The sequence below is a fragment of the Gorilla gorilla genome, chromosome 7 (assembly GCF_029281585.2).
Source record: "Gorilla gorilla gorilla isolate KB3781 chromosome 7, NHGRI_mGorGor1-v2.1_pri, whole genome shotgun sequence".
Taxonomy (NCBI): domain Eukaryota; kingdom Metazoa; phylum Chordata; class Mammalia; order Primates; family Hominidae; genus Gorilla; species Gorilla gorilla.
Genome location: NC_073231.2, coordinates 82,072,549 through 82,095,700, shown reverse-complemented (window position 1 = coordinate 82,095,700; position 23,152 = coordinate 82,072,549). Strand labels below are relative to the sequence as shown.

Here is a 23,152-nt window from a genome sequence, read left to right as displayed (position 1 = left end):
TGTTTTTATTATTTTTGCCTAGATCAATTTTATCTTCAGCTTCTGTTATTAATTCTTATGACGAAAATGACATCCGTCATTCCAAACCTCTGCTAGTTCAGGTAAGAATTACGTTATTTTTTTCTTATGTATTTGTAATTCTAGATTTCTTTAAAAAGACAAATATTTTATAATAGCTAGAATGTTATTTTACATATTCGCTGAAATTGAATAACTTGGGCTGGTGCTTATTTCTACATGGCACAAATTTATTAGGTAATTGCCAATCATATTAAAGTAGAAATGTAGCTAAAGTAATAAATAGTAAATGTAGCTAAAGTAAAAAATAAATAAAAAATATAAAGTAATACATATAAATAAATATAAATAAAATATATGGGGTGTTTATTTTAAAAATAAGTTATCCATTAATTTTTCTTTTTTTTTTCCTAGATGGATTGCAATTATAATGGATATGTTGCGGGTATTCCAAATTCTCTTGTGACTCTCAGCATATGTTCAGGACTCAGGTTGTAGACTACTTAAAGATACTCAATTTGCCAGTATTATATCCTGCTAGCCTATGAATTAATTCTCCATGTATCTGTTCTAATTCTATAATCACCTTTGTTATATTTCAGTTCCTTAAGGACTGAACCAAAATTACTAATAAAATAGTATTGATATTCCAGCAGTATCTGTTCCTGATGAGAGGCTACCTGTTGATACTGACAGGATCTGCTGCTTTAGGCTTTAAGAAAGCTTGGGTGTAGGGAGATTGGTCTCCTCATACTTCTTTAGTTTTCTCAAATTTTGTTCTTGTCCAATTTCCTAATATCCTAGAAAAATTGACAATTGTGGAATGCATGCGACTGATGGACGCTGGCTCTGCAGTCAGTCATTATTAGGCATATGGTACCTTCAATCCAGCCCACACAAACAAATGATTTAGGGTATCAAGTGTCAGAGGAGAGTTAAGTGTATCAAAGAGAAGGAATCAAAGACTAAAGAAGAGACTGCCTAGAGATTCTACAGGCTGGTTAGAAAATATACATAATAGAAAGGGGTTTCAACCTGTTTAAGTGCACAGATCCATGCCACTACCATGCTTTCTTGAAGATAATCACAGATTTGTAATGTAAGGTAATATGTATCCTGTGATATAGTGGTCTAGTTCTGGTGTAAGAAAGACCCCAAAAGATAAAGAGATAAAAGTAAAAAAAAAAAAAAAAAAAAAACTAAGGTCACTTTAGATCTTAAAAACTGTGGCCCAAATTTCTCGTTATAATATTATGGTTTTAGACCGGGCGCGGTGGCTCACGCCTGTAATCCCAGCACTTCAGGAGGCTGAGGCGGGCGGATCACGAGGTCAGGAGATCGAGACCATCCTGGCTAACATGGTGAAACCCCGTCTCTACTAAAAATACAAAAAATTAGCTGGGCGTAATGGCGGGCGCCTGTAGTCCCAGCTACTCGGGAGGCTGAGGCAGGAGAATGGCGTGAACCCGGGAGGCGGAGCTTGCAGTGAGCCCAGATCGCGCCACTGCACTCCAGCCTGGGCGACAGAGCAAGACTCCGTCTTGAAGAAAAAAAAAAAAAATTATGGTTTTAGTAGAATCATTTCAGACTTGCTTCGATTGTCTTAACACTCAGGGGAACAATGCAGCTGAAAAACATCTCATATGGAATTGAACCGATGGAGGCTGTATCAGGATTTATACACAAGATTTATGAAGAAAAATATGCTGACACTAATATTCTCTTAGAAGAAAATGACACTTATACTTGGTTTAATTCAGAGTATCAAGTCAGAAAAAGTTCAGAAGTAAGTATTGACTCTTATTTTAATTTAGTATAATTTTGTGTAATAAAAAATACTTTCAGAGCCAAGATTTGGTGACTTACAAATCTTAAAACTATTTTACTTCTTCATGAGGGCCCTACATGACTTTTAAAATGGCAAGAGAATAAACTTATGTTTGTCATTATGCTTGCCGTTAGATGAAAGCTTAGCAAAAACTTAATCTTAGAAACATAAAGATATGAATATAGTATAAAAGAAACTGAAACATTAATTTTCATATGTGAACATTTAGATAATTAATGTAAAATATTCTTTTTCTTCAATTACTCAGAAAATTTAGGGGAGAATATCATACGACCTGGATTTCTCAGTTGAGAGTTCAAAAATGGATGAGCAACTTACATAAAGTACATGTAAAGCAAAGTGATGATTTTTGTTCTCTACCAAGACCTATAGACTGCTCTAAATAACACGTCTGGCTCTAGCAAACTGCCATTGGTTGTAAATTTTAATATTTTTCTAGACTACATTGTTTGCCAGAACTAACTTCCTAGTAATTGGTAGCAGAAAATCTGCTTGCCTGAAAGATTGGTATGAAAATTATCAAAAGGCTAAGAAAAACCAAAGCTGTATGTTATAAACTGAAAATTTCAGTTTCAATTATTATAAAAGTAAAAGATACCTGAGTTTTTACGTATCTTGAGAAGTCTAATAGAAAAGTCTTTCTACCCAGGGCACTTTGAACTGGAATCTTCTGAATAGCCCCTAAATTTTGTACTTGAAAACAGCTTCATTATGTAATCAGGAGCAATGTATCTTTCAGTGTATCTCTCAATATAATTTCAGTAGAAGGTAAATTTTTGTAAGTTCCTCATGACTCCTGTGTGTTTTTCAGAAAACTGACTTTATTAAGTTATTCCCTCGATATATTGAAATGCATATTGTTGTGGACAAAAATTTGGTAAGTCTTACTTTATGCATTGTTATTTTAAAATTAATATATCTCTTTAACTTGATTTCAGTGAGGCAATGGAAATTACCAACCATTCTATTTTGCGTTTGCGATTAACACATTCATACAAATTAATCAAGTTTTTGTTATTTTGTATACAGCATCTACTCACTTTTGCAAAGTGAAGCATCTTAATTTCTAAAGCTTGTTGACGTTGTTGATTTTTCAAAAAACCTACATCCTCAGTGAAAAGATAGGTTACAACTCCCTTAAGCCCTCAACCCTCATATACAATAATAATATTTAACTGTCTCAGTCTAATTGGAAGGATGGTCTACAAAACAAATATGCCACTTCTTTAAAGCAAAAGTAGAAAACATATTATCACCTGTTTTCTTCTCAGTTCTAGGTAAATGAAACAAAAAGAAAAACCAATGAATAAAATACTCATATTGAGAATTCATGACTATACTTTGGATCTCTTATGAATTTAGGCTCTGAATATTTGTTACCTATGTGGTTAGGATTCTAATCCATGAGGCTACATTTGTCCCAGATTGGTAAAAGCTGAGGGTGCATGATGGAAGCAAATAGTATTTATATCTGGAGGAAAGTCACTTCAAGCAGAATACCTCAGGATTCCTACAGATTAATATCAGCCATACATAAATGGGCTCACAATCTGTAAGGAAATAAAACACCATGAACAATGGTTAGCAAAATAAAAAATATATGTATGGCTAATATTCATTTTTTAAAAATATAGTTTATGATTGGCAGAACAATAGGGTGACTGTCATTAACAATAATTTATTGTATATTTTAAAACAACTTAAAGAGTGGAATTGGAATGTTCCTAACACAAGGAAATGAGATTAATGAATGTTTGAGGTCACGGATACCCCAGTTACCCTGATTTGATCATGACACATTGTATGCCTGTATCAAAATATCACATGGGCCCCATAAATATGTATAACTATTATGTACCCATAATAGCTAAAAATAAAACATTTAAAATAAAATAAAATGTTTTTCCCCTCAAAGCATCTGTTGATTCCAGAAAGGGTGAATATGAGTCAGGGTAGCTGAGCTAAATGTTGACAGGAATAACAAAACTTGAAGTTCATGGCTCATTAGAGTTGAGTCAAGGGTACTTTAGTATAGCTAAGTTGACCCAGTACAAAGCAAACACATACAATAAAATAATATTTCTATAAAATTACAAAATCAGAGGGAGGAAAGCAGAACTTTAAGCACAATCAACTAAAAGAAGGCAATTAAGAGAAAGAAAAACACATATTTAGGATTTATTTCATAAATCCAGAACAAATTTGAAAGCTAACATTAAGACAAAAGATTTAAGCTAAAATACCTAAGTAATTATATGTAGGGGGATTAAGTACTGCAATTAAAAACCAAAGATAAAGATTAATTAAAAGCAAAGACAAAGATTATCATACAACACACACACACACATAAACACACACACATTCTGCTTACAAATGACATATGTAAAATATCGTACATAAGTAGCAAAAGTAAAAGAATGGAAAAATATAAACAAATTTAAAAAACTAGTTTAGCTGGATTAATATCAGACAAAGTAGATTTTTATACTTTAAAGTAAGTATAAGTTTTCTATTGTTGCATAGCAAACCACTCCAAAATTTAGTGGCATAAAACGTAACAGTTTATTTCTTTGGTTGGGAACCCAGAGACTTTTTGCATTTTTACCAATCTTAGACCCTTTTAGTTTAACTTGGTGGCCTTTTATTGAAATAGCTATCAGATATGGTTTTGCTGTGTCCACACCCAAATCTCATCTTGAATTGTAGTTCAGATAATCCTCATGTGTCATGGGAGGGACCGGGTAGAGATAATTGAATCATGGGGCAGTTTCCCCCATCCTGTTCTCGTGATAGTGAGTTAGTTCTCATGAGATCTGATGGTTTTATAAGGCACTTCCCCCTTTGCTGGGCACTCATTCTTCTCCTTGATGCTGCCATGTGAAGAAGGATGTTGATATGGTTTGGCTGTGTCCCCACCCATATCTCATCTTGAATTGTAGTTCTCATGATTCTTACGTGTGGTGGGTGGGACCCCGTGGGAGGTAATTGAATCACGGGGGTAGGTCTTTCCCATGCTGTTCTTGTGATGGTGAATACGTCTCATGAGATCTGATGGTTTTATAAAGGGGAGTTCCCCGCACATGTTCTCTTGCCTGCCACCATGAAAGACATGACTTTGCTCCTCCTTCACCTTCTGCCATGATTGTGACGCCTCCTCAGCCATGTGAAACTGTGAGTCAATTAAACCTCTTTCCTTTATAAATTAGCCAGTGTCAGGTATGTCTTTATTAGCAGCATGAGAACAGACTAATATACTATCTTAAACATTTTGTGGGATTTCTTTTTTAAACAATTTTTTTTCCCAAAGACATAGTTTTTTAAATTAAGATTTCAAAAGCATAGGAATACACTTAGAGGTATCGGCTACTTTATTAAAACAAAATACACATTGCTGTGAGGTTACTAGTGGCAAGTATGAGGACGACTTAGATCTAGGTGCAGTCTAGTGGGGGGCTTGCAGGGGAAGTTCCCCTAGTGCCCTTTCTAGAAATGGCCACTAATAGGAAATTGCCCATTCCTCTGGTTGTTTTCCAAATGGCATGTTTATGTGTGGATTTGCTTGCAGCATGATTTGTTTGATTGCTTCTAGGCGAAAAGGGAAAAAGTTTATAAGAAGGTCTAAAATGTTGGGCTAGAATATGAGTATGGCGAGGGAGTACAGGTTCATTGTGTTTAATAATAGAAATTGTAGTGCTTATAGGTGCATGACTTGGGAATCGGAGAGACTGGGGATTGAATCTTCATTTTGCTCACTAGAACTCTAATCTATTTTTCTTTTTATTGGGGGAAAACAGGTAACATTAAGTTTACCATCATAACCATTTTAAAATGTATAGTTCAATAGTGTTAAGTATATACACACTGTTGTGAAACAGATTTCTAGATCTCTTTCCTTTTGAAAACGGATACTATCCCCATTAAACATGAATTCCCTCGACCCTTTCCCCCGAGCTCTTGGCACCTACCTTTCTACTATCTATTTCTATGATTTTGACTACTTTACATACTTCACAGGAGTGGAATCATACAGTATTTGTACATTTGTGATTGCCTTATTTCACTGACATAATGTCTTAAAGACTCATCCATGTTGTGGCATGGATTTATAAATTTCAAAATTTATAAAATTTTGAAAGCTGAATAATTGTCCGTTATATGTATATGTCACATTTTGTTTCTCAATTCATCTGCTAATGGACATATGGGTTTCCACATATTCCTTTTGTGAATAATGCTGCTGATACAGCTCTGCTGACTGGAGGAACTCCAGGGTCCTTGGGCTCACACCGATTTAGATAAAATGACACAGACACATGTGGAGTGGTTTTAAGGAGTGGAGAGTTTCTTAGGCAAGAAAGAAGGAAGGAAGAAGAAAACAGCTCCCCCATACAGAGACAGAGGGAGGGAGGATTCTAACAAAGAGAAACCCTGTGTGTGGCAGAAGAGTGGTTGCTTATATTGGGTTGCTGGAGGAGGCAGCGTCTGATTTGCATAGGGCCCAGGGGCTTGGTTTGACCAGGTGTGTCATTCACATAGCCCACAGAAAACCTGGCCGTCCCACCTTAGTCCTTTAATATGCAAATGTGGGTGACCTTGATGTTTTGAACACATGGTGTTATCTGCAGATGGCCATGACACTTGTCATACCTGGTGACAAGGAGAAGGCGGCGGGAATCGCCATATTGAGTGGACCCATTTTTTAATCGCTTGCATTTGCATATCAAAGCCTGCCAGCATGGGCCTTCAAGCCTCCTTTTCTGTTAGAGAAGAAATGTTTCAGGGGGTTGCTTCTTATTACAGGAAAATTTCCACTAAGAACCTTTACCCTTTCTAGCTGCCTAAAAATTATTTCTTAACAACTCTCGTATTATTCCCCACCTCAAGAGAAGCAAACCTAACTGCTGTTAGGGGGTGTTGGATGATGATTCTTTCTGGCTACTTCCTGCTGAAAAAGGGCATCATGTCGGGGAAGAGCAGTTGGTTCTTCTCCTGAGGTTGATTTAAGGGTTCTCTGAAGAATGGCATGTTTATGTGTGGATTTGCTTGCAGCACCATTTGTTGTTTGATTGCTTCTAGGAGAAAAGAGATAAATTTTACAATAAGGCTTAAAATATTGGGCTAGAATGTGAGTATTAAGATTACCACCATTAGTGGGGGTCCTATAGACCATAACTGATGGTAGAGTTTGACACCTATTAGTTACACCAATGGATTGCAATACTGATTTACCTTCACTAGATGTCGCTGTATGTTACTAGAAACCTTAAAATAAAAGTAACGTTTTCCTTGAGAAAAGCACACATTTCCCCCTTGACTTACCATTAGAGAATAACTTAAGCTTTAGGCCATTTTATAACTTGCAATATGATTGGGAGAAATATGTTATTGGGTGGCTAAAATACCGTTAATTTTACCATTCTTTTCCTTTAATAACTAAATTTTTAAATGACTTTTACAGACCCTTTTATAACATACTTAAACATTTTGACTTGTCCTAAACATCCATCCTTTAAATAACAAATCATTTCCTTTTAGGACAAGTATTTATTATGTGAGATTCTTCCTTATATAATTTTTTTCTTTATAACCTTCTTTTCATAGCTTAGAGTGTATTATATTACCAACCTTTAGTAAAAAGTCCTAATAATTGTAGTAAAACTTACATGCTTCCTTCTTATTCATAACTGTTACTCTTGTTATAAGCAAAACAACCTTGACTAAATCTTTTCTCCAATTATTAATTCTGATGATGATAATATGGCAAAATATTTTAGCGATTAGAATTCCACAACGAGAATTCCGCATTGTGGGTGCCACAGTGTGCTACTGGGGCTTGAGTATAGCTTTATTGCAAACAGTAATGTGACTATAACAATTTCCCACAAGAGTGGCATAATAAATAATCTCCATTTAAAACTTTACTCGCCAAGATCTAACATTTCCCTGTGGGGACTTACAAAGTTATAAAGGCAATCCCATGTATAATTAAATCTCCCTGCAAATATGCATTAAAAAGAAGTTTTAATATTCGGTGGTGAACTTTGAGAGGAAAGGTTGGAAACAATAAAAAGTATCTGGTGAGGTAGGAGTGGGGCTAAGTAAGATGAGTAGTCCTCACTTAGTTACTTATTTTTTATGATTTTTAGCTTAAGATCTTCTACTTCTTCACTTTGATATTTTGGACATTTTTCTGGGCTGCCAGGGGTTGCTCCCTCAGTTTTTCAGGCTTTGACTTGAGCGTGATGTATTCAGGAGTTGATTTTTGTAACTTTTACTGCTGAGGGGTTTGAAAGAAGAACAGTGTAGGGCTCTTCCCAGCATGGCTTATTAAGGAGAGAGAGATAAGAGTTTTTACTAATACTAAGTTTCCTGGGTTAAATAAAGATGATTCCTGTTGGAAGTGAGCTAGAGAGGTTATATGTTTAACCAGTTTAGAGGTTTTCTGCCTGAAAACAATTTTTGAGCACATTGATAAGTTTTATCCTTTCCCAAGTGAAAAGCTTGGTGAAGGATTTTTTTTTTTTTTTTTTTTTTTTTTGAGACAGAGTCTCATTCTGTCACCCAGACTGGTGTTCAGTGGCACTGTATTGGCTCACTGGGTTGGCTCACTGGCTCACTGGGTCAACCTCTGTCTCCTGGGTTCAAGCAATTCTCCTGCCTCAGCCTCTTGAGCAGTTGGGATTACAGGTGCCCACCACCACGCTCAGCTATTTTAAAAAAATTTTTAGTAGAGATGGGGTTTCACCATGTCTTGAACTCCTGACCTCAGGTGAGCTGCCTACCTCAGGTGAGCTGCCTGCCTCAGCCTCCCAAAGTGCTGGGATTACAGGCGTGAGCCACCATGCCTGGCCCCTGGTGAAGGATTTTAAGGACTTTCTATTGGCTGGAAGCTGGAAAATGGAGTTTGCCATTCTCTGACCATAGCCATTTTGAGGGCTGAAAAGTATGCCCTTGAGAAGTGGCCTATTTTATTTTTGCAGGGGAATACTGAGGTTAATTTTTCTTATGGAGCGTTCCTAGATTAGAAGGGCTTGAAGCGTGTTAATGCCTTGAAGTTTCCTTGTCACTGACTTAGCTGTCTGATCAGCTAACCTATATTTTTTGGCTACCTTATCTGTTTCCTTTTGATGTTACTCAGAGTGCATTTTTGCTATTTTTTTGTGATAGAAAAACTGAGGATAATAGCCTGCTAATTTTTTGGTGACATTTTATAGGAGATTTATTGGTGGTAAGAAAATGTTTTTCCTTTTAAATGGCAGCATGAGCATGGAGAGCTATGAAAGCATACTTAGTGTTAATGTATTTTTCCCTTGCTTAATTCAAGTGCTCTTGTCAGAGCTATTAGTTTAGCTATTTGAGTGCCTGTGCCTGGGGAGAGTGACTATTGTTTATTCAGCCTTACGTACTTCTTGCTTTAACCACTGTTTGTTAGCTAAGAAGAGCTTCCCCTAGAGGACAGTAATCCTGCCACTTTATGTGGAGTGTACATAGTTAAATTATTTCCTAGGGTTAACTTGGAGGCTTTTTTGAATAGTAGAACTATCATGACAATGGCTTGGAAGCATGTGTTAATAGGTCCTCTTAACTGCAAATAAAGTTGAGAAAAATATTGGATTAGAGCTTTCCTTGAGATGCCCCTTACAGTCATGCTATGGGAAGAGGGGAGGCCTGGATTAGAGACGAGAAAAGAGAGAGACTGGTTCTAGTGTTTAGAAGGAGGTCTACTTTCCTTTCTTTAATTTCCAGAATTAGCTGGGGCTCCTGTGCTATAATGGCAGTTTGAGCTGCTGGAGCTGGGGCTTGAGCCCCAGGACCCATTAGTCCTGCTGGACCATCTGTGAGACTGTTTCTGAACCCAGTAACCTCCACCTCTGGGGGCAGTTTCATCTCCAGTGGTTTGTGCCACAAACTAGACAGGTTTGAGGTGGCTTCATCTTGCTGCCTGGGCATTCCTTCTTAAAATGCCCTGGACTGCCACACTAATAGCAATTAGCAGATGCACCTGGGGGATCCTGGACTTTGCAAGCCTGCTAAGCTGCTGCTAGAGACTTTGTCCTTTTTCTGAGCTTTCTTTCTTTCTTTTGGGCCTCCTTCTGGTCCCTATTATAAAAGACTGAAGTGGCCACCTTCAGGAAGTTCTCTAAGGTGCTATTTGGTCCTATAGCTTGCTTCTGTAGTTTTCTTCTAATATTGGGAGCTGCCTGTGTAATAAACTTGTCCTTCAGGATGAGCTGTCCCTTGACTGAATTAGGGGATAAAGAGGCGTGTTCTATTAGTGCTTCTCTCAGCCTTTCCATAAAGGCTACAAGATTCTCATTTGGCTTTTGGTTTATTATAGATAGTTTAGAGTAATTGAGTGGCTGGTCCTGGTTTTTCATAGGCCTTCTAAAATGCATATTAAAAAGTGCTTTCTTTTCCATCTAGCTCCTGAGCTATTGGGGTTTCAGTTAGAGTTGTCTACTGGAACTGCTTCCCTCCCAATTGGGAATGGTGTTTCTACTACTTTTTCACTTTCCCAATCTGCTTTCTTACCTTTTGGTGTATTATGGGAGATACACATTGTTCATTTTCAAAATTCTCTGCTGCTTGCAGAGCTGCCTGCTTTTCAGCTGCAGTGAGGGTCTGACTTAGGACCAATATGACATTACTTCATATTTTGGAGAGCTTTTATATACCTATCAGGGTCATCAGAAAATCAGCCTAAGTCTCCCTTTATTTGCTTAAGGTCCTATAATCAGAAGCGAACTTGAAGGGGCCCCAACTAAGGGGGATCCTTAGATGGTTCCCCTGGAAATTGCTTTTTTAATTTTGGGGAACTATTTTCCCTGGGCCTGCCTGATATGATTGCTCAAAGAGCTGGGTTGATCTTACAGTGCTTGTAAAGGTTTAGTAAAAATGCTATGCCCTTGTGGAAAAGAAAATGAGTTGCTTTTTTCTTCAATGTTCTGAGGTTAAGGAAGTGCCAGTGTTTCCGAGTGCATTCCAGAGGGGTGCAAGCTGAAGATAATTTGTTACCCATTTAGGAAAAGAAAAGAGAATAAAAGCGTTCTCTTATTCTCCTTCCTTTCCATATGACCCAGAGTGGAGGAGAAGACAGGGAGCATCCTCGGACATTTTTCCTTCCCTGGTTTCTGGATCCTGGCCCCATGTTAAATGTGCCACCCATGGTTGAAGGCATGGTCCTTCAAACCATGGAATCAGATGAACTAAGCGATGGGACTAACCACGCTTCACCCATGCCACCTTAGCTTCTCTGCCTTGTGTGATTCCCCTCTGACTTCCTAAAGCTGTGTGATCCTCCTGGCTCCCCGAAAAATGGATCTCGGGAGAGACTGTGTCACCTTTGGGCAAGGCTCCTTTAATGTAGGCAGTGTGCTAGATTGCCTGCTATTATGGCCCGTGCTAAAGCATTTACCCTTAAAAAAATGGTTCCGGTTATCTTCTGAATTTAAAATCCCCTTACTAATTAAGTACTATCTTAATTGGAGACAGAATAGGTGCCTTAAAAGAATGTAGCAACTGAATGGCCATTTTCCTGCTGATGGGACAATATCCAGACTAAACTTTGGCTGTGGAAGACATCTTACTCCTAACTGTTGCAGCAAAGGACCGGCAATGTGTCTTATGAAGAGGATTTCTATTTCCACTAGATGGCGCTGTTGGCTTAGAAATACCATGTGCTCATTAGTAGTGAGTGACCTCACTGTGGGTGAAAGGCGAGAACTCTCTTCCTAGAAGGTTGCAATGGCATTTTTCCTGAGCGAAATCCCCAGTCTACAGCATTTCCTGATCTTGCCTAACAGGATTATTTCGCTAGCCCATAAAAGTTCCCACACATTCGACACACACACAGAGAGTAAGAGACTACAGATAGAGAAGAAAAGTTTGGCGACAGGATAGCTGGAGGAGAGCCTTGAAATTAAAGGACAGATTTAAGGTGGAAGTTCGCTCCTAATACTCACCACTCCGATGAATGAATTCTCGGCCCATGAACCAAAATGATACAGCTCTGATAAATGAAGGAATGGGGGGCTCGGAACAAAGAGGAACCCCGGGTGCAGCAAAGAAGTAGTTGCTTATATTGGGAAGCTAAAGGAGGCAGTATCTAATTTACGTAGGGCCCAGGGGATTGGTTTAACCAGGTGTATCATCCACATAGCCCATGAGAAACCTGGCCTTCCTACCTTAGCCCTTTAATATGCAAATGTGGGTCACCACACTGTTTTATCACATGGTGTTATCTAAAGGTGGCCATAATACTTGGCACACCTGGTAACAAGAAGGAAAGGGTGGGACTCGCCATGTTAAGTGGACCCAGATTTTAATCATCAGCATTTGCATATCAAAGCTTGCTGGCCTGGCCCTTCCTGTTGCGTTTTCTGTTAAGTAAGAAATGTTTCAGGGGGTTGTTTCTTATTACAGGAAAATTTGCACGAAGAACCTTTACCCTTTCTAGTGGCCTAAAAACTGTTTCTTAATAACTCCTGTATTATTGCCATGAACGTTGGTGTACAAATATTTTTATGAGTCCGCACTTTCAATTTTTGTAGGTATATACCCAGAAGTAGAAGGTTAGCTTGTATGGTAATTCTATGTTTAACTTTTTGAAGAGCTGTCATACTGTTTTCCACAGCAGCTGCACCATGTTCCATTCCCATTAGTAATGCACAAGGACTTCAGTTTCTTCCTGTTTTCACCAACAATTGTTATATTCAGTTTGTTTTATTAATAATAGTAATTCTAATGGGTGTGAAGTGGTATCATCTTGTAGGTTTGATTTTCATTTCCTTAATGATTAGTGATGTTGAGTGTCTTCTCCTGTGCTTATTTCTCATCTGTAGATCTTCTTTGGAGAAATGTCTGTTCAAGTCCTTTGCCCATCTTTTAACTGCACTGTTGTTTTTGTTGCTATTGTTGTTATAGAGACTGGGGATTTCTTTATGTATTCTGGATATTAATTCCTAATCTGATATATGATTTGCAAATACTTTCTTCCATTCTGTGTGTTGCCATTTTACTCAGTTGATGGTGTGCACTGATGCACAATAGTTTCTAATTTTATGTTGGCTTTTCTGTGTATCCAGTTATAGTTTAGTCCATTCATCAAAAGCCACATTCACAAATTCTTTAAAAAATAGGCACCTTTACTCTGGGAGGCTTGCCAAGCTTCTGAGTGACAACTCCCTTAATATTAGAAACCGTTTTGTATAACTAAGGGTGTCTACTAAGTACAATCTTAAATCTCTCAAAGGCCTCAACAAAATGTACTATAGTTGCACCCTTGATATGAGATAGTTTCTTACTTTGAGTGTGAATGGCTGGAGATAAGGATTCTCCTTACAATCGGAACAGTTTGTTCCTTTAGCATATCTCTTTCTTCTTTTACTTTATCAAAAACAGCAAATATAAGCTAATTGACACACAACACTCTGATTTTAAATTATTTTGCCAAAGTTCACAAATTGATTAGGTACATTTAAAATTTTTTTTCCAAGACTACACATTGGGTACAGAGTACACTGCTCAGGTGATGGGTGAACCTAAATCTCAGAAATCACCACTAAATAACTTAATTATGTAACCAGACACCACCCTTTGCAAATAAACTCTCAGGATTTTAGTTCCAGCAAATGAAGGCAAAAGTGACTAATCAGAGCAAATGAGACTCAGCCAGGTGCATCAGTCGCAGGGTGCATGAGCCTCATCCAGCTGGCACAGAGCACTGCTTCTGTGACCACCAAGCTGCAGACAAACCAGCAGACTGCAAAGAACTACATCACTTAGAAGCTGATAGAAGTCTTATTATTATGATAGATTATGCTGAAACATTGAGCCTTACTGTAATTAATCATTTCATATAATTTTCACAATGACAGTAAAATCCTGCCACAAGTGGCACTGTCAACTTTTCTGCTTTTCTATGTGCATTCCCTTTTCCTCACATTGACATTCAAATTACAGAGTCTCCTTCGTCTAAAGAAGCTGTCCTATTGAAGCAGCATCCTTGCCTGGGGAAATACCCGAGGTTTGTCGTCTCGTTCTGAGATTAATGACATGGACACACACACATGGAATGGGTTAAGGAGCAGGAAGTTAAATAGGCAGAAGAAAGGAGAGAGGAGAGCAGCTTGCTCTTTCTTATGAGAGAGAGATGTCCAAAAGGGAAAAGTCGGCCCGCAGCGGACTGCTCCAGATCTTATAGGCAGGATGGAGGAGGCAGTGTTGGATTTACGTAGGCCCCACAGTTTGGTTTGATCAGGTGTAATGTTTACATGGTGCCCAGGGAAGGCTGGTTGCCCCGCCCTAATCTCATTATGCAAATGGACTTTCTACTTGGCCAGCGCCATCTTGTCTGCGCCTTACTGTACGTGTGGCTGGCAAAGAGAAGATGGAGCTGCCATTTTGAATATGCCTATTCCCAGGTGGCCTTTTCCTACTTGCACAACTGCCAGCATTCGCCTGTGCAAGCTTCTAGCTTGCTTGTCTATGTCTGCAGCTTGATTTTACAGGCTGATGTTTGTTAGAAAAGAAAATGATTTTGGAGTTGCTTTTCATTAAAAGGAAAACCTTACTGAGGACTCCCGTACCCTCAGTATCTGCCTAAGTAATTTCTTCTTAACTCCTATATAACCAACTCGCTAATGGGACCAATTCATTTAACCTGCACTGCAGTACAGCCACAGAGCCGAGTAATATGTATAGGATCCAGGGGAAATGAGTCCTTCCAGCTGGCCCCTCCTGCCATTTGATTCAGAGATGAGAGTTCCTCTTTCTTTTGACTTAGGCTGATTTACAGAAAAAAAGGACATTCCAGAATAATTAAGTTAAGTATTAGCCAGATAGTCTTCAGCTGCTGGCTTGGATTATATAACAACTCCCTAATTCTAGAAGCTAAGGAACAGAAGGCCAGCATTTTCTCTGATTTCCTATAGTTTTAATGCTTTTCCACTCTCCCCTTCCCTTCTCCCAGCCCACTGTCCCACCACTTCACTGCATATGCCTTTGAAAGTCTATGTGGATCATATTCCTCAGCTATTTTGATTATCTTGGGTGCTTCTGCTTACACTGCCATGTATCCTGGCCTCATAAAATATTCACTTTATGTGACCCTTGCTTGCTGCCTTTAACACACTCACCATAGAACTCTTGCAGAGACAAAATTCCAGGAAAAGCACCTGCAACTATTAATGCGTTAAACCAGTATTCCGAGATGACTCAATGCGTTGCTTCTGCCGTAGAAGAAAATGGGTGAAGCGAGAGCACAGGTCAAAGACCTGGTTTTCCTTAAATGGGTAAAGCCTCAGAGGCATTTATATTCTTGGAGGACCCAGTCCTGATTCTTCTGATCATTTTTCAAATCAGCTTAATGAATATGAGATGGGCTGTACATTAAACTGATATAACAGGTAAATATCACCTGCATTTAGCGTGGGCAGCTGATATAGGGCAACTGTTTTCTGTGATTGTAAAGAATTTGTAAGGGGAGTAAAAATGTGGGCCGGATTTCTGAATGAGATTTACGTTCTGCTCTCACTCTTGACCCGCTGCCACAATAAACACGGGGAGATATTTTTAAGCTCTCATGAGTAAAAGCAATGCCAACTGCTATGGATTGCTTTTGGTAGAATTTTGGGTAATTTCGCATTACAAATGTTTCCTCTACTTACGCCTTCCTTAAAAGATAACTAAATGCCAAGCCCACTGGAATAAACATCCAGAGTAAAGAGCTACATATACCCCAACATATTGTTTTTTCCAAAGCTACAAGCCTACGTCAGATGCTTTGTATCCCACACTGCTGTCCAAGTGAAGCCTCCCTTCTTCTATCTTCCAAGTACAGCCCAAACCCTAAATATGACCTTTAAAAGGACCCTTTACAAAGTGGGTGTTTAAAGTGAATAAAATGTCATCTAATCATCTATTCCTTTTGCCTTAGGCTGCAGAGTCAACCACGTTTGCTATTTCCTTCAAGTCTACTTTCTTTTCCTAAACACTGGAAGCTTCAGAGCCACTCACACATCGCAGTAATTCTGCCGGCTCAGGGTAAAAAATAAGGCGTTCTCTGTGTTGATGAAATCAGGCCGGTTCCTCAGTAGGATCTGTGGTCTAGGGTGACCCTGGAGAGACATGAATTTCTAATTTTTATACTTTACTCAAATTTCATAAATTATTTTTATTTCAAAATCCAGTGCTTTAGGGCTGGGCGCAGTGGCTCATGCCTGTAATCAGCACTTTGGGAGGCTGAGGCGGGCAGATTGCTTGATGCCAGGAGCTTGAGACCAGCCTGGCCAACATGGTGAAACCCGGTATCTACTAAAAATAAAATAAAAAATTAGCTGGGCGTGGTGGTGACACCTGTAGTCCCAGTGACTCGGGAAGCTGAGGCAGAAGAATTGCTTGAACCCAGGAGGCGGAGGTTGCAGTGAGCCGAGATCGTGCCACTGCACTCCAGCCTGGGTGACAGAGCGAGACTCCCTCTCAAAAACATTTTTTAAAAATCCAGTGCTTCATAATGAATTGATTAGGTGCCTAAGGGTATCGGGGAACCTGCCCCGATATTCACGTAGGTTCTTTTCTATTTTCCTTAAGTGTTGGCCAGCTTGATCTCCATTCATCTTATATGGTATTTCATTCACGGCTTCTTTGGGAGAGAAGCACTGAGTTGTACCTCTCAGTCAGGCAACAACACTCCCGCTTGTGATGTTCCCATATAATAATGAGAAAAGAGGCTCCCATGGGTATCCCACACACGTGCATAAAAGAAATGCCTTCAAAGTGAAAATGATGCCATGCTACGCCTAGTGTAGGATCACCTGGGTTAGCTGGAAAAAAAATGCTTCAGTGTCTGTAGTCATGAAGTGATTCTGTATTTTATTGTAGAAATCATATCAAGTATCAGTTTCAAACGATTTTTCTTTCTTTTCTTTTTTTTTGAGATGGAGTCTCGCTCTGTTGCCCAGGCTGCAGTGCAGTGGCGTGATCTCCGCTCACTGCAGCCTCCGCTTCTCGGGTTCAAATGATTCTCCTGCCTCAGCCTCCCAAGTATCTGGGATTACAGGTGCGCACCACCACACCCGGCTAATTTTTGTATTTTTAGTAGAGACAGTGTCTCACCACGTTGGCCAGGCTGGTCTCGACTCCTGGCCTCAGGTGATCCACCTGCCTTGGCCTCCCAAAGTGCTGGGATTACAGGTGTGAGCCATCGTGCCTGGCCACAAGCAATTTTTGCATACTCCATGCTTAAGTTGAGATGTTGCCTCTACTTTCTTTCTTTCTTTCCAGGAGTGTCAGCCGCTATAGTCAAGTTTCAAGAAGGGGGAATGCTGTCGGGACTGAGCAGGCAATGGCCTAAAAACAATAAAAAGCCCTACTAAAAGCTGGTTTTCTTTTTATTATTATCCTGTACTGACAATTCTTAGTAATATCAGTGATGAAATAAATCACTGGGGAAGACATCTCCCACACCAGCCCCTAGTTGATATGGCACTGTGAAAGCACTCCAATATCTTTCTTTCTTTTTTTCTTTTTTGAGACGGAGTCTTGCTCTGTCACCCAGGCTGGAGTGCAGTGGCGCAACCTCGGCTCACTGCAAGCTCCGCCTCCCGGGTTCACGCCATTCTCCTGCCTCAGCCTCCCAAGTAGCTGGGACTACAGGCACCCGCCACCACACCCGACTAATTTTTTGTAGTTTTAGTAGAGATGGAGTTTCACTGTGTTAGCCAGGATGGTCTCCATCTCCTGACCTCGTGATCCGCCCGCCTTGTCCTCTCAAAGTGCTGGGATTATAGGCGTGAGCCACTGCATCCGGCTTCCGATATCTTTCTTAGGAAGGATACATCATCATTTAAATAATGAAAGCAATATATATTCACTGTAGAACATCCAGAAAAATTTGAAAAAATATTTTTAGGAGAGAATCAAAATTCACATTAACTCCACCACTTATTGATAATCACAGATCTTTATGTCATTATTACTTTTTATTATTAAAAGTAATTCTGCCATATATATCCTTGTTACATATATTTCTTTTGACATTTGTGATTTTTTTGGGGAAGTACATTCTTGAAAGTTTAACTTTTAAAAAGCATCAAATATATATCATCATGTCCTTAAAAAGTATTTATCAATTTATAATTCCTAGATTAGTGTACACCTCTCCCAACACAAAACTTTATCATGAAAAATAAATCCTGATTATTTAATTGGCAAAACTTTTTTGAGTTTTCCAATTGTTTTGTTACTACGTTTAATAGGTCACTACTTTTTTCAGGATAGTAGTCGTTTCCTCATTGCTCTCTTAGCTTCTGATAACAAGCAGCTCACCATTTCTCTAGCCTTTGCTAGAGAAGAGCTCCCTGATGCATCTGGAACCCTGGGTTGCTTTCTTAGACTGAGAGTAGTCACACATATTTGTGGTGCTTGTTATTATAGCACCTTACTTACAAGCACCAATTTAAAATATTCTAATACTCTGTAAAGAACCACCACAAAAAAGTGGCTTAATGCAAAAGCCATTTATTTAGCTAATAATTTTGCTAGATATTTCTTTTGGTCTGTATATGACTTGGCTGGGAAGTTCTGCTTGTCTCAGCTGGGCTCATTAATGCTTCTGAAATCAGCTTCTAGTCAAAAAGGTGTCTTTGATTCTGGAGGTTGGCTAAATATTAGATAGGGTCACTGGGCTTTGTGTTTTGTGTCTCCTAGGAGGGTAGGCCAGGCTTCTTCACATAACAAGTGTTGTAGGGATCCCACAGTGTCAAGAAAGAGAAATCCAGTGCTCAAACACTTTAACATCTTTGCATGTGTCAACTTTGCTGCTGTTCCACTAGCAAAGAAACAGAATGTTCATCCTCCCCTCAAAACCCCCACTACCCTTCCCAGCCTCTGGTAACCATCCTTCTACTCTCTGTGACCATTAGTTCAATTGTCTTGATTTTTCAGTCCCACAAATAAGTGAGAACATGTGATGTTTGTCTTTCTGTTCTTGGCTTATTTAGCTTAACACAATAATCTCCAGTTCCATCCATGCTGCTCCAAATGACTGGATCTCATACTTTTTTTATGGCTGAGTAGTACTCCATTGTGTATATGCACCACATTTTCTTATTCATTTATCTCTTGATGGACCCTTCTAAATCTTAGTTATTGCAAACAGTGCTGCAAGAAACATAGGGATGCACTGATTTCCTTGCTTTTGGATATATACCCAGCAGTGAGATTGCTGGATCATATGGTAGCTCAATTTTGAGTGTTTTTGAGGAAAGAGCAAACTATTCTCCTCAGTGGTACATCCCCACTAGTACATCCCCACTAGCAGTGTACAAGGGTTTCCTTTTCTCTGCATTCTCTTCAGCATTTGTCATGTGATGAGCCTCTTATATATTCTGGTTATTAATCCCTTGTCAGATGGGCAGTTTGCAAATATTTTCTCCCATTCAATGGGTTGTCTCTTCACTTTGTTGATTGTATCTTTCAATGTGCAGAATTTTTTTTTTTTTTTTGAGACAGAGTCTTGCTCCGTTGCCCAGGCTGGAGTGCAGTGGCATGATTTCGGCTCACTGCAAGCTCTGCCTCCCAGGTTCACGCCATTCTCCTGCCTCAGCCTCCCAAGTAGCTGGGACTACAGGCGCCTGCCACCATGTCCGGCCAATTTTTTTTTGTATTTTTAGTAGAGACAGGGTTTCACCGTGTTAGCCAGGATGGTCTTGATCTCCTGACCTCGTGATGCACCTGCCTCGGCCTCCCACAGTGCTGGGATTACAGGTGTGAGCCACTGCACCGGGCCTGCAAAAGCTTTTTAACTTGATGTGATCCCATTTGTCCATGTCTGCTTTGGTTGTCTGTGCTTGCGGGGTATTGCTCAAGAAACCATTGCCCAGACCAGTGTCCTGGAGAGTTTCCTGATGTTTCCTTGTTTGAGGTCTTAGATTTAAGGCTTTAATCCATTTTGACTTGATTTTTGTATATGGTGAGAGACAAAGGTCTAGTTTCATTCTTTTGCATATGGATATCCAATTTTCCCAGCATCATTTATTAAATTTGTTGAGTTTTATCAAATGCTTTTTTAGCTTCAGTTTAAATGATCATACGTTTTTCTATCCTTCATTCTGTTGATATGATGAATGACACTGATTGATTTGGATGTGTTGAACCATCCTTGCAACCCAGGGATAAATCCCACTTGGTCATAATGCATGATCTTTCTAATGCATTGTTGAGTTTGGTTTGCCAGTATTTTGTTGAGGAATTGTACATCAATATTCATCAGAGATATTGGCCTATAGTTTTCTTTTTTCTTTTTTTTGATGTGCCTTTGTCTGGTTTTGGTACCAGGGTAATACTGGCTTTGTAGAATGAGTTTGGAAGTATTATCTCCTCCTCTATTTTTTGGAATAGTTTGAGTAGGATTGGTATTCGTTCTTCCTATGTTTGGCAAAATTCAACAGTGAAGCCATCAGTTCCCAGTATTTTCTTCACTGAAAGACTTTTTATTATGTCTCTGATCTCATTACTTATTATGGATCTGTTCAGCTTTTGGATTTCTTCTTGGATCAATCTTGGTAGGTTTTTTGTATCTAGGAATTTGTCCATTTCTTCTAGATTTTCCAATGTATATAGGAATATACATTGGAAAGGTATATTGTTGTTCATAGGTATACAGTTGTTCATAGGATCACACTAATGATCCTTTGAATATCTGCAGTATCAGTTGTAATGTCTCCTTTTCCATTTCTAATTTTATTTTTCTGGATCTTCTCTCTTTCTTTCTTAGTCTAGCTAAAGGTTTTTCAATTTTGTTTAACTTTTCAAAGAATCAACTTTTTGTTTCATTGGTCTTTTGTTCTTTTAATTTCATTTATTTCTGCTCTGATCTTTATTATTTCTTCTACTAATTTTAGGTTTGGTTTGTTCTTGTTTTTGTAGTTCTTTAAAATGCATTGTTAGATTGTTTATTAGAAACTTTTCCTCTTTTTTTAAATTTTTTATTTTACTTTAAGTCCTGGGATACATGTGCAGAATGTGCAGGTTTGTTACATAGGTATACATGTGCCATGGTGGTTTGCTGCACCTATCAACCCATTATCTAGGTTTTAAGCCCCACGTACATTAGGTATTTGTCCTAATGCTCTGTCTCCCCTTGTCCCCAATCCCCCGACAGGCCCCAGTGTGTGATGTTCCCTCTGTGTGTCCATGTGTTCTCATTATTCAACTCCCACCGATGAGTGAGAACGTGCAGTGTTTGGTTTTCTGTTCCTGTGTTAGTTTGCTGACAATGATGGTTTCCACCTTCATCCATGTCCCTGCAAAGGAAATAAACTAATTCTTTTTATGGCTGCTTAGTATTCCATGGTGTATATGTGTCACATTTTCTTTATCCAGTCTATCACTGAGGGACATTTGGGTTGGTTCCAAGTCTTTGCTATTGTAAGTAGTGCTGCAGTAAACATACGTGTGCATGTGTCTTTATAGTAGCATGATTTATAATCCTTTGGGTGTATACCCAGTAATGGGATTGCTGGGTCAAATGGTATTTTGGGATCTAGATCCCTGAGGAATCGCCACACTGTCTTCCACAATGGTTGAATTAATTTACACTCCCATCAACAGTGTAAAAGCATTCCTATTTCTCCACAGCCTTGCCAGCATCTGTTGTTTCCTGACTTTTTAATAATTGCCATTCTAACTGGCGTGAGAGGGTATCTCATTATGGTTTTGATTTGCATTTCTCTTATGACCAGTGATGATGAGCTTTTTTTCATGTTTCTTGGCCGCATTAATGTCTTATTTTGAGAAGTGTCTGTTCATATACTTTGCCCACTTTTTGATGTTTTTTTTTCTTGTAAATTTATTTAAGTTCCTTGTAGATTCTGGATATTAGCCCTTTGTCAGATGGACAGATTGCAAAAATTTTCTCCCATTCTGTAGGTTGCCTGTTCACTCTTTTTTGATGTAGGCACTTACAGCTATAAACTTCCCTCTCAGTACTGCTTTTGTTGTATCCCACAGATTTTGGTATGTTGTATTTCCATTATCATTTGTTTCAAGAAAAATTTCAATTTCATTCTTAATTTCTTCATTGACCCACTGGTCATTCAGGATCATGTTGTTTAATTTCCGTGCATTTGTATAGTTTCCAAAATTCTTCTTGTTATTAATTTCTAGTTTTATTCCACTGTCATCAGAGAAGATGCTTGATTTTATTTCAATTTTTTGAATGTTTTAAGACCTGTTTTGTGACCTAATATTTGGTCTATCCTTGAGAATGATCCATGTGCTGGGGAGAAGAATGTGTATTCTGCAGCTCTTGGATGAAATGTTCTGTAAATATCTATTAGATCCATTTGGTCTATAGTGCAGATTAAATCTGTTTTTCTTTTGCTGACTTTCTGTCTGGAAGATATTTCTAATGCTGAAAATGGGTGTGTTGAAGTCTCCAGATAATATTGTACTGGGGCCCATTTGTCTCTTTAGCTCTAATAATTGCTTTATATCCCTGCCACTTACCACTTTGTGAAAAAAAAAAAAAAAAGAATTTTCTTTGTATACCTGGGTGCTCCAGTGCTGGGTGCATATATGTTTAAAATTGTTATATTCTCTTGCTGAATTGACCCCTTATTTATTATATACTGACCTTGTTTGTCTCTTCCTATAGTTTCTGTGTTGAAATCTATTTTGTCTGATATAAGTGTAGCAACTCATGCTCTTTTTTGGTTTCCATTGGCATGAATATCTTTTCCCATCTTTTTATTTTTATTCTATGTGTTTCTTTATAGTTGAAGTGTGTTTCTTGTAAACAATGGATCAATGGGTCTAGTATTTTTCATCCATTCAGCCAGTCTATGTCTTTTGATTGGAGAGTTTAGTCTATTTGCATTCAGTGTTATTGATAAGTAAGGAGGACTTACTGTTGACATTTTATTATTTGTTTTCTGGTTGTTTTGTGATCTTTTCTTGCTTCTTTCTTTCATTCCTGTCTTTCTCTAGTGAAGTTGATTTTTTCTTTGGTGATTATTTAGTTTCTTATTTTTTATTTTTTGTGTATGCATTGTATGTTTTTTGATTTGAGGTTACCATGAGGCTTGCAAATACTCTCTTATAACATATTATATTAACCTGATGATAACACTATTGGCATAAACAAAGAAACAAAAAGAAAACTAATATAAACTCTGTATCTTAATTTCATCCTCCCACTTTTTAGCTTTTTGTTGTTTCCATTTATATCTTATTGTACTGAGTATGTCATATACTTAATATCATCCTTGCTATTTAATACTGTCT

The 23,152-nt window shown here is 38.5% G+C and overlaps 1 protein-coding gene across 1 annotated transcript in view; it reads left to right on the top strand.

Moving 5' to 3' along the window:
• Positions 1-23,152, top strand: part of LOC101128857 (disintegrin and metalloproteinase domain-containing protein 5) — a 97,913-nt gene that overhangs the window by 14,799 nt on the left and 59,962 nt on the right. The window contains exons 4-7 of the mRNA XM_063709325.1: positions 23-101; positions 433-509; positions 1,633-1,804; positions 2,679-2,744. Of these exons, the coding sequence (XP_063565395.1) occupies positions 23-101; positions 433-509; positions 1,633-1,804; positions 2,679-2,744 (394 nt within the window). The remainder of the gene's footprint in view (positions 1-22; positions 102-432; positions 510-1,632; positions 1,805-2,678; positions 2,745-23,152) is intronic.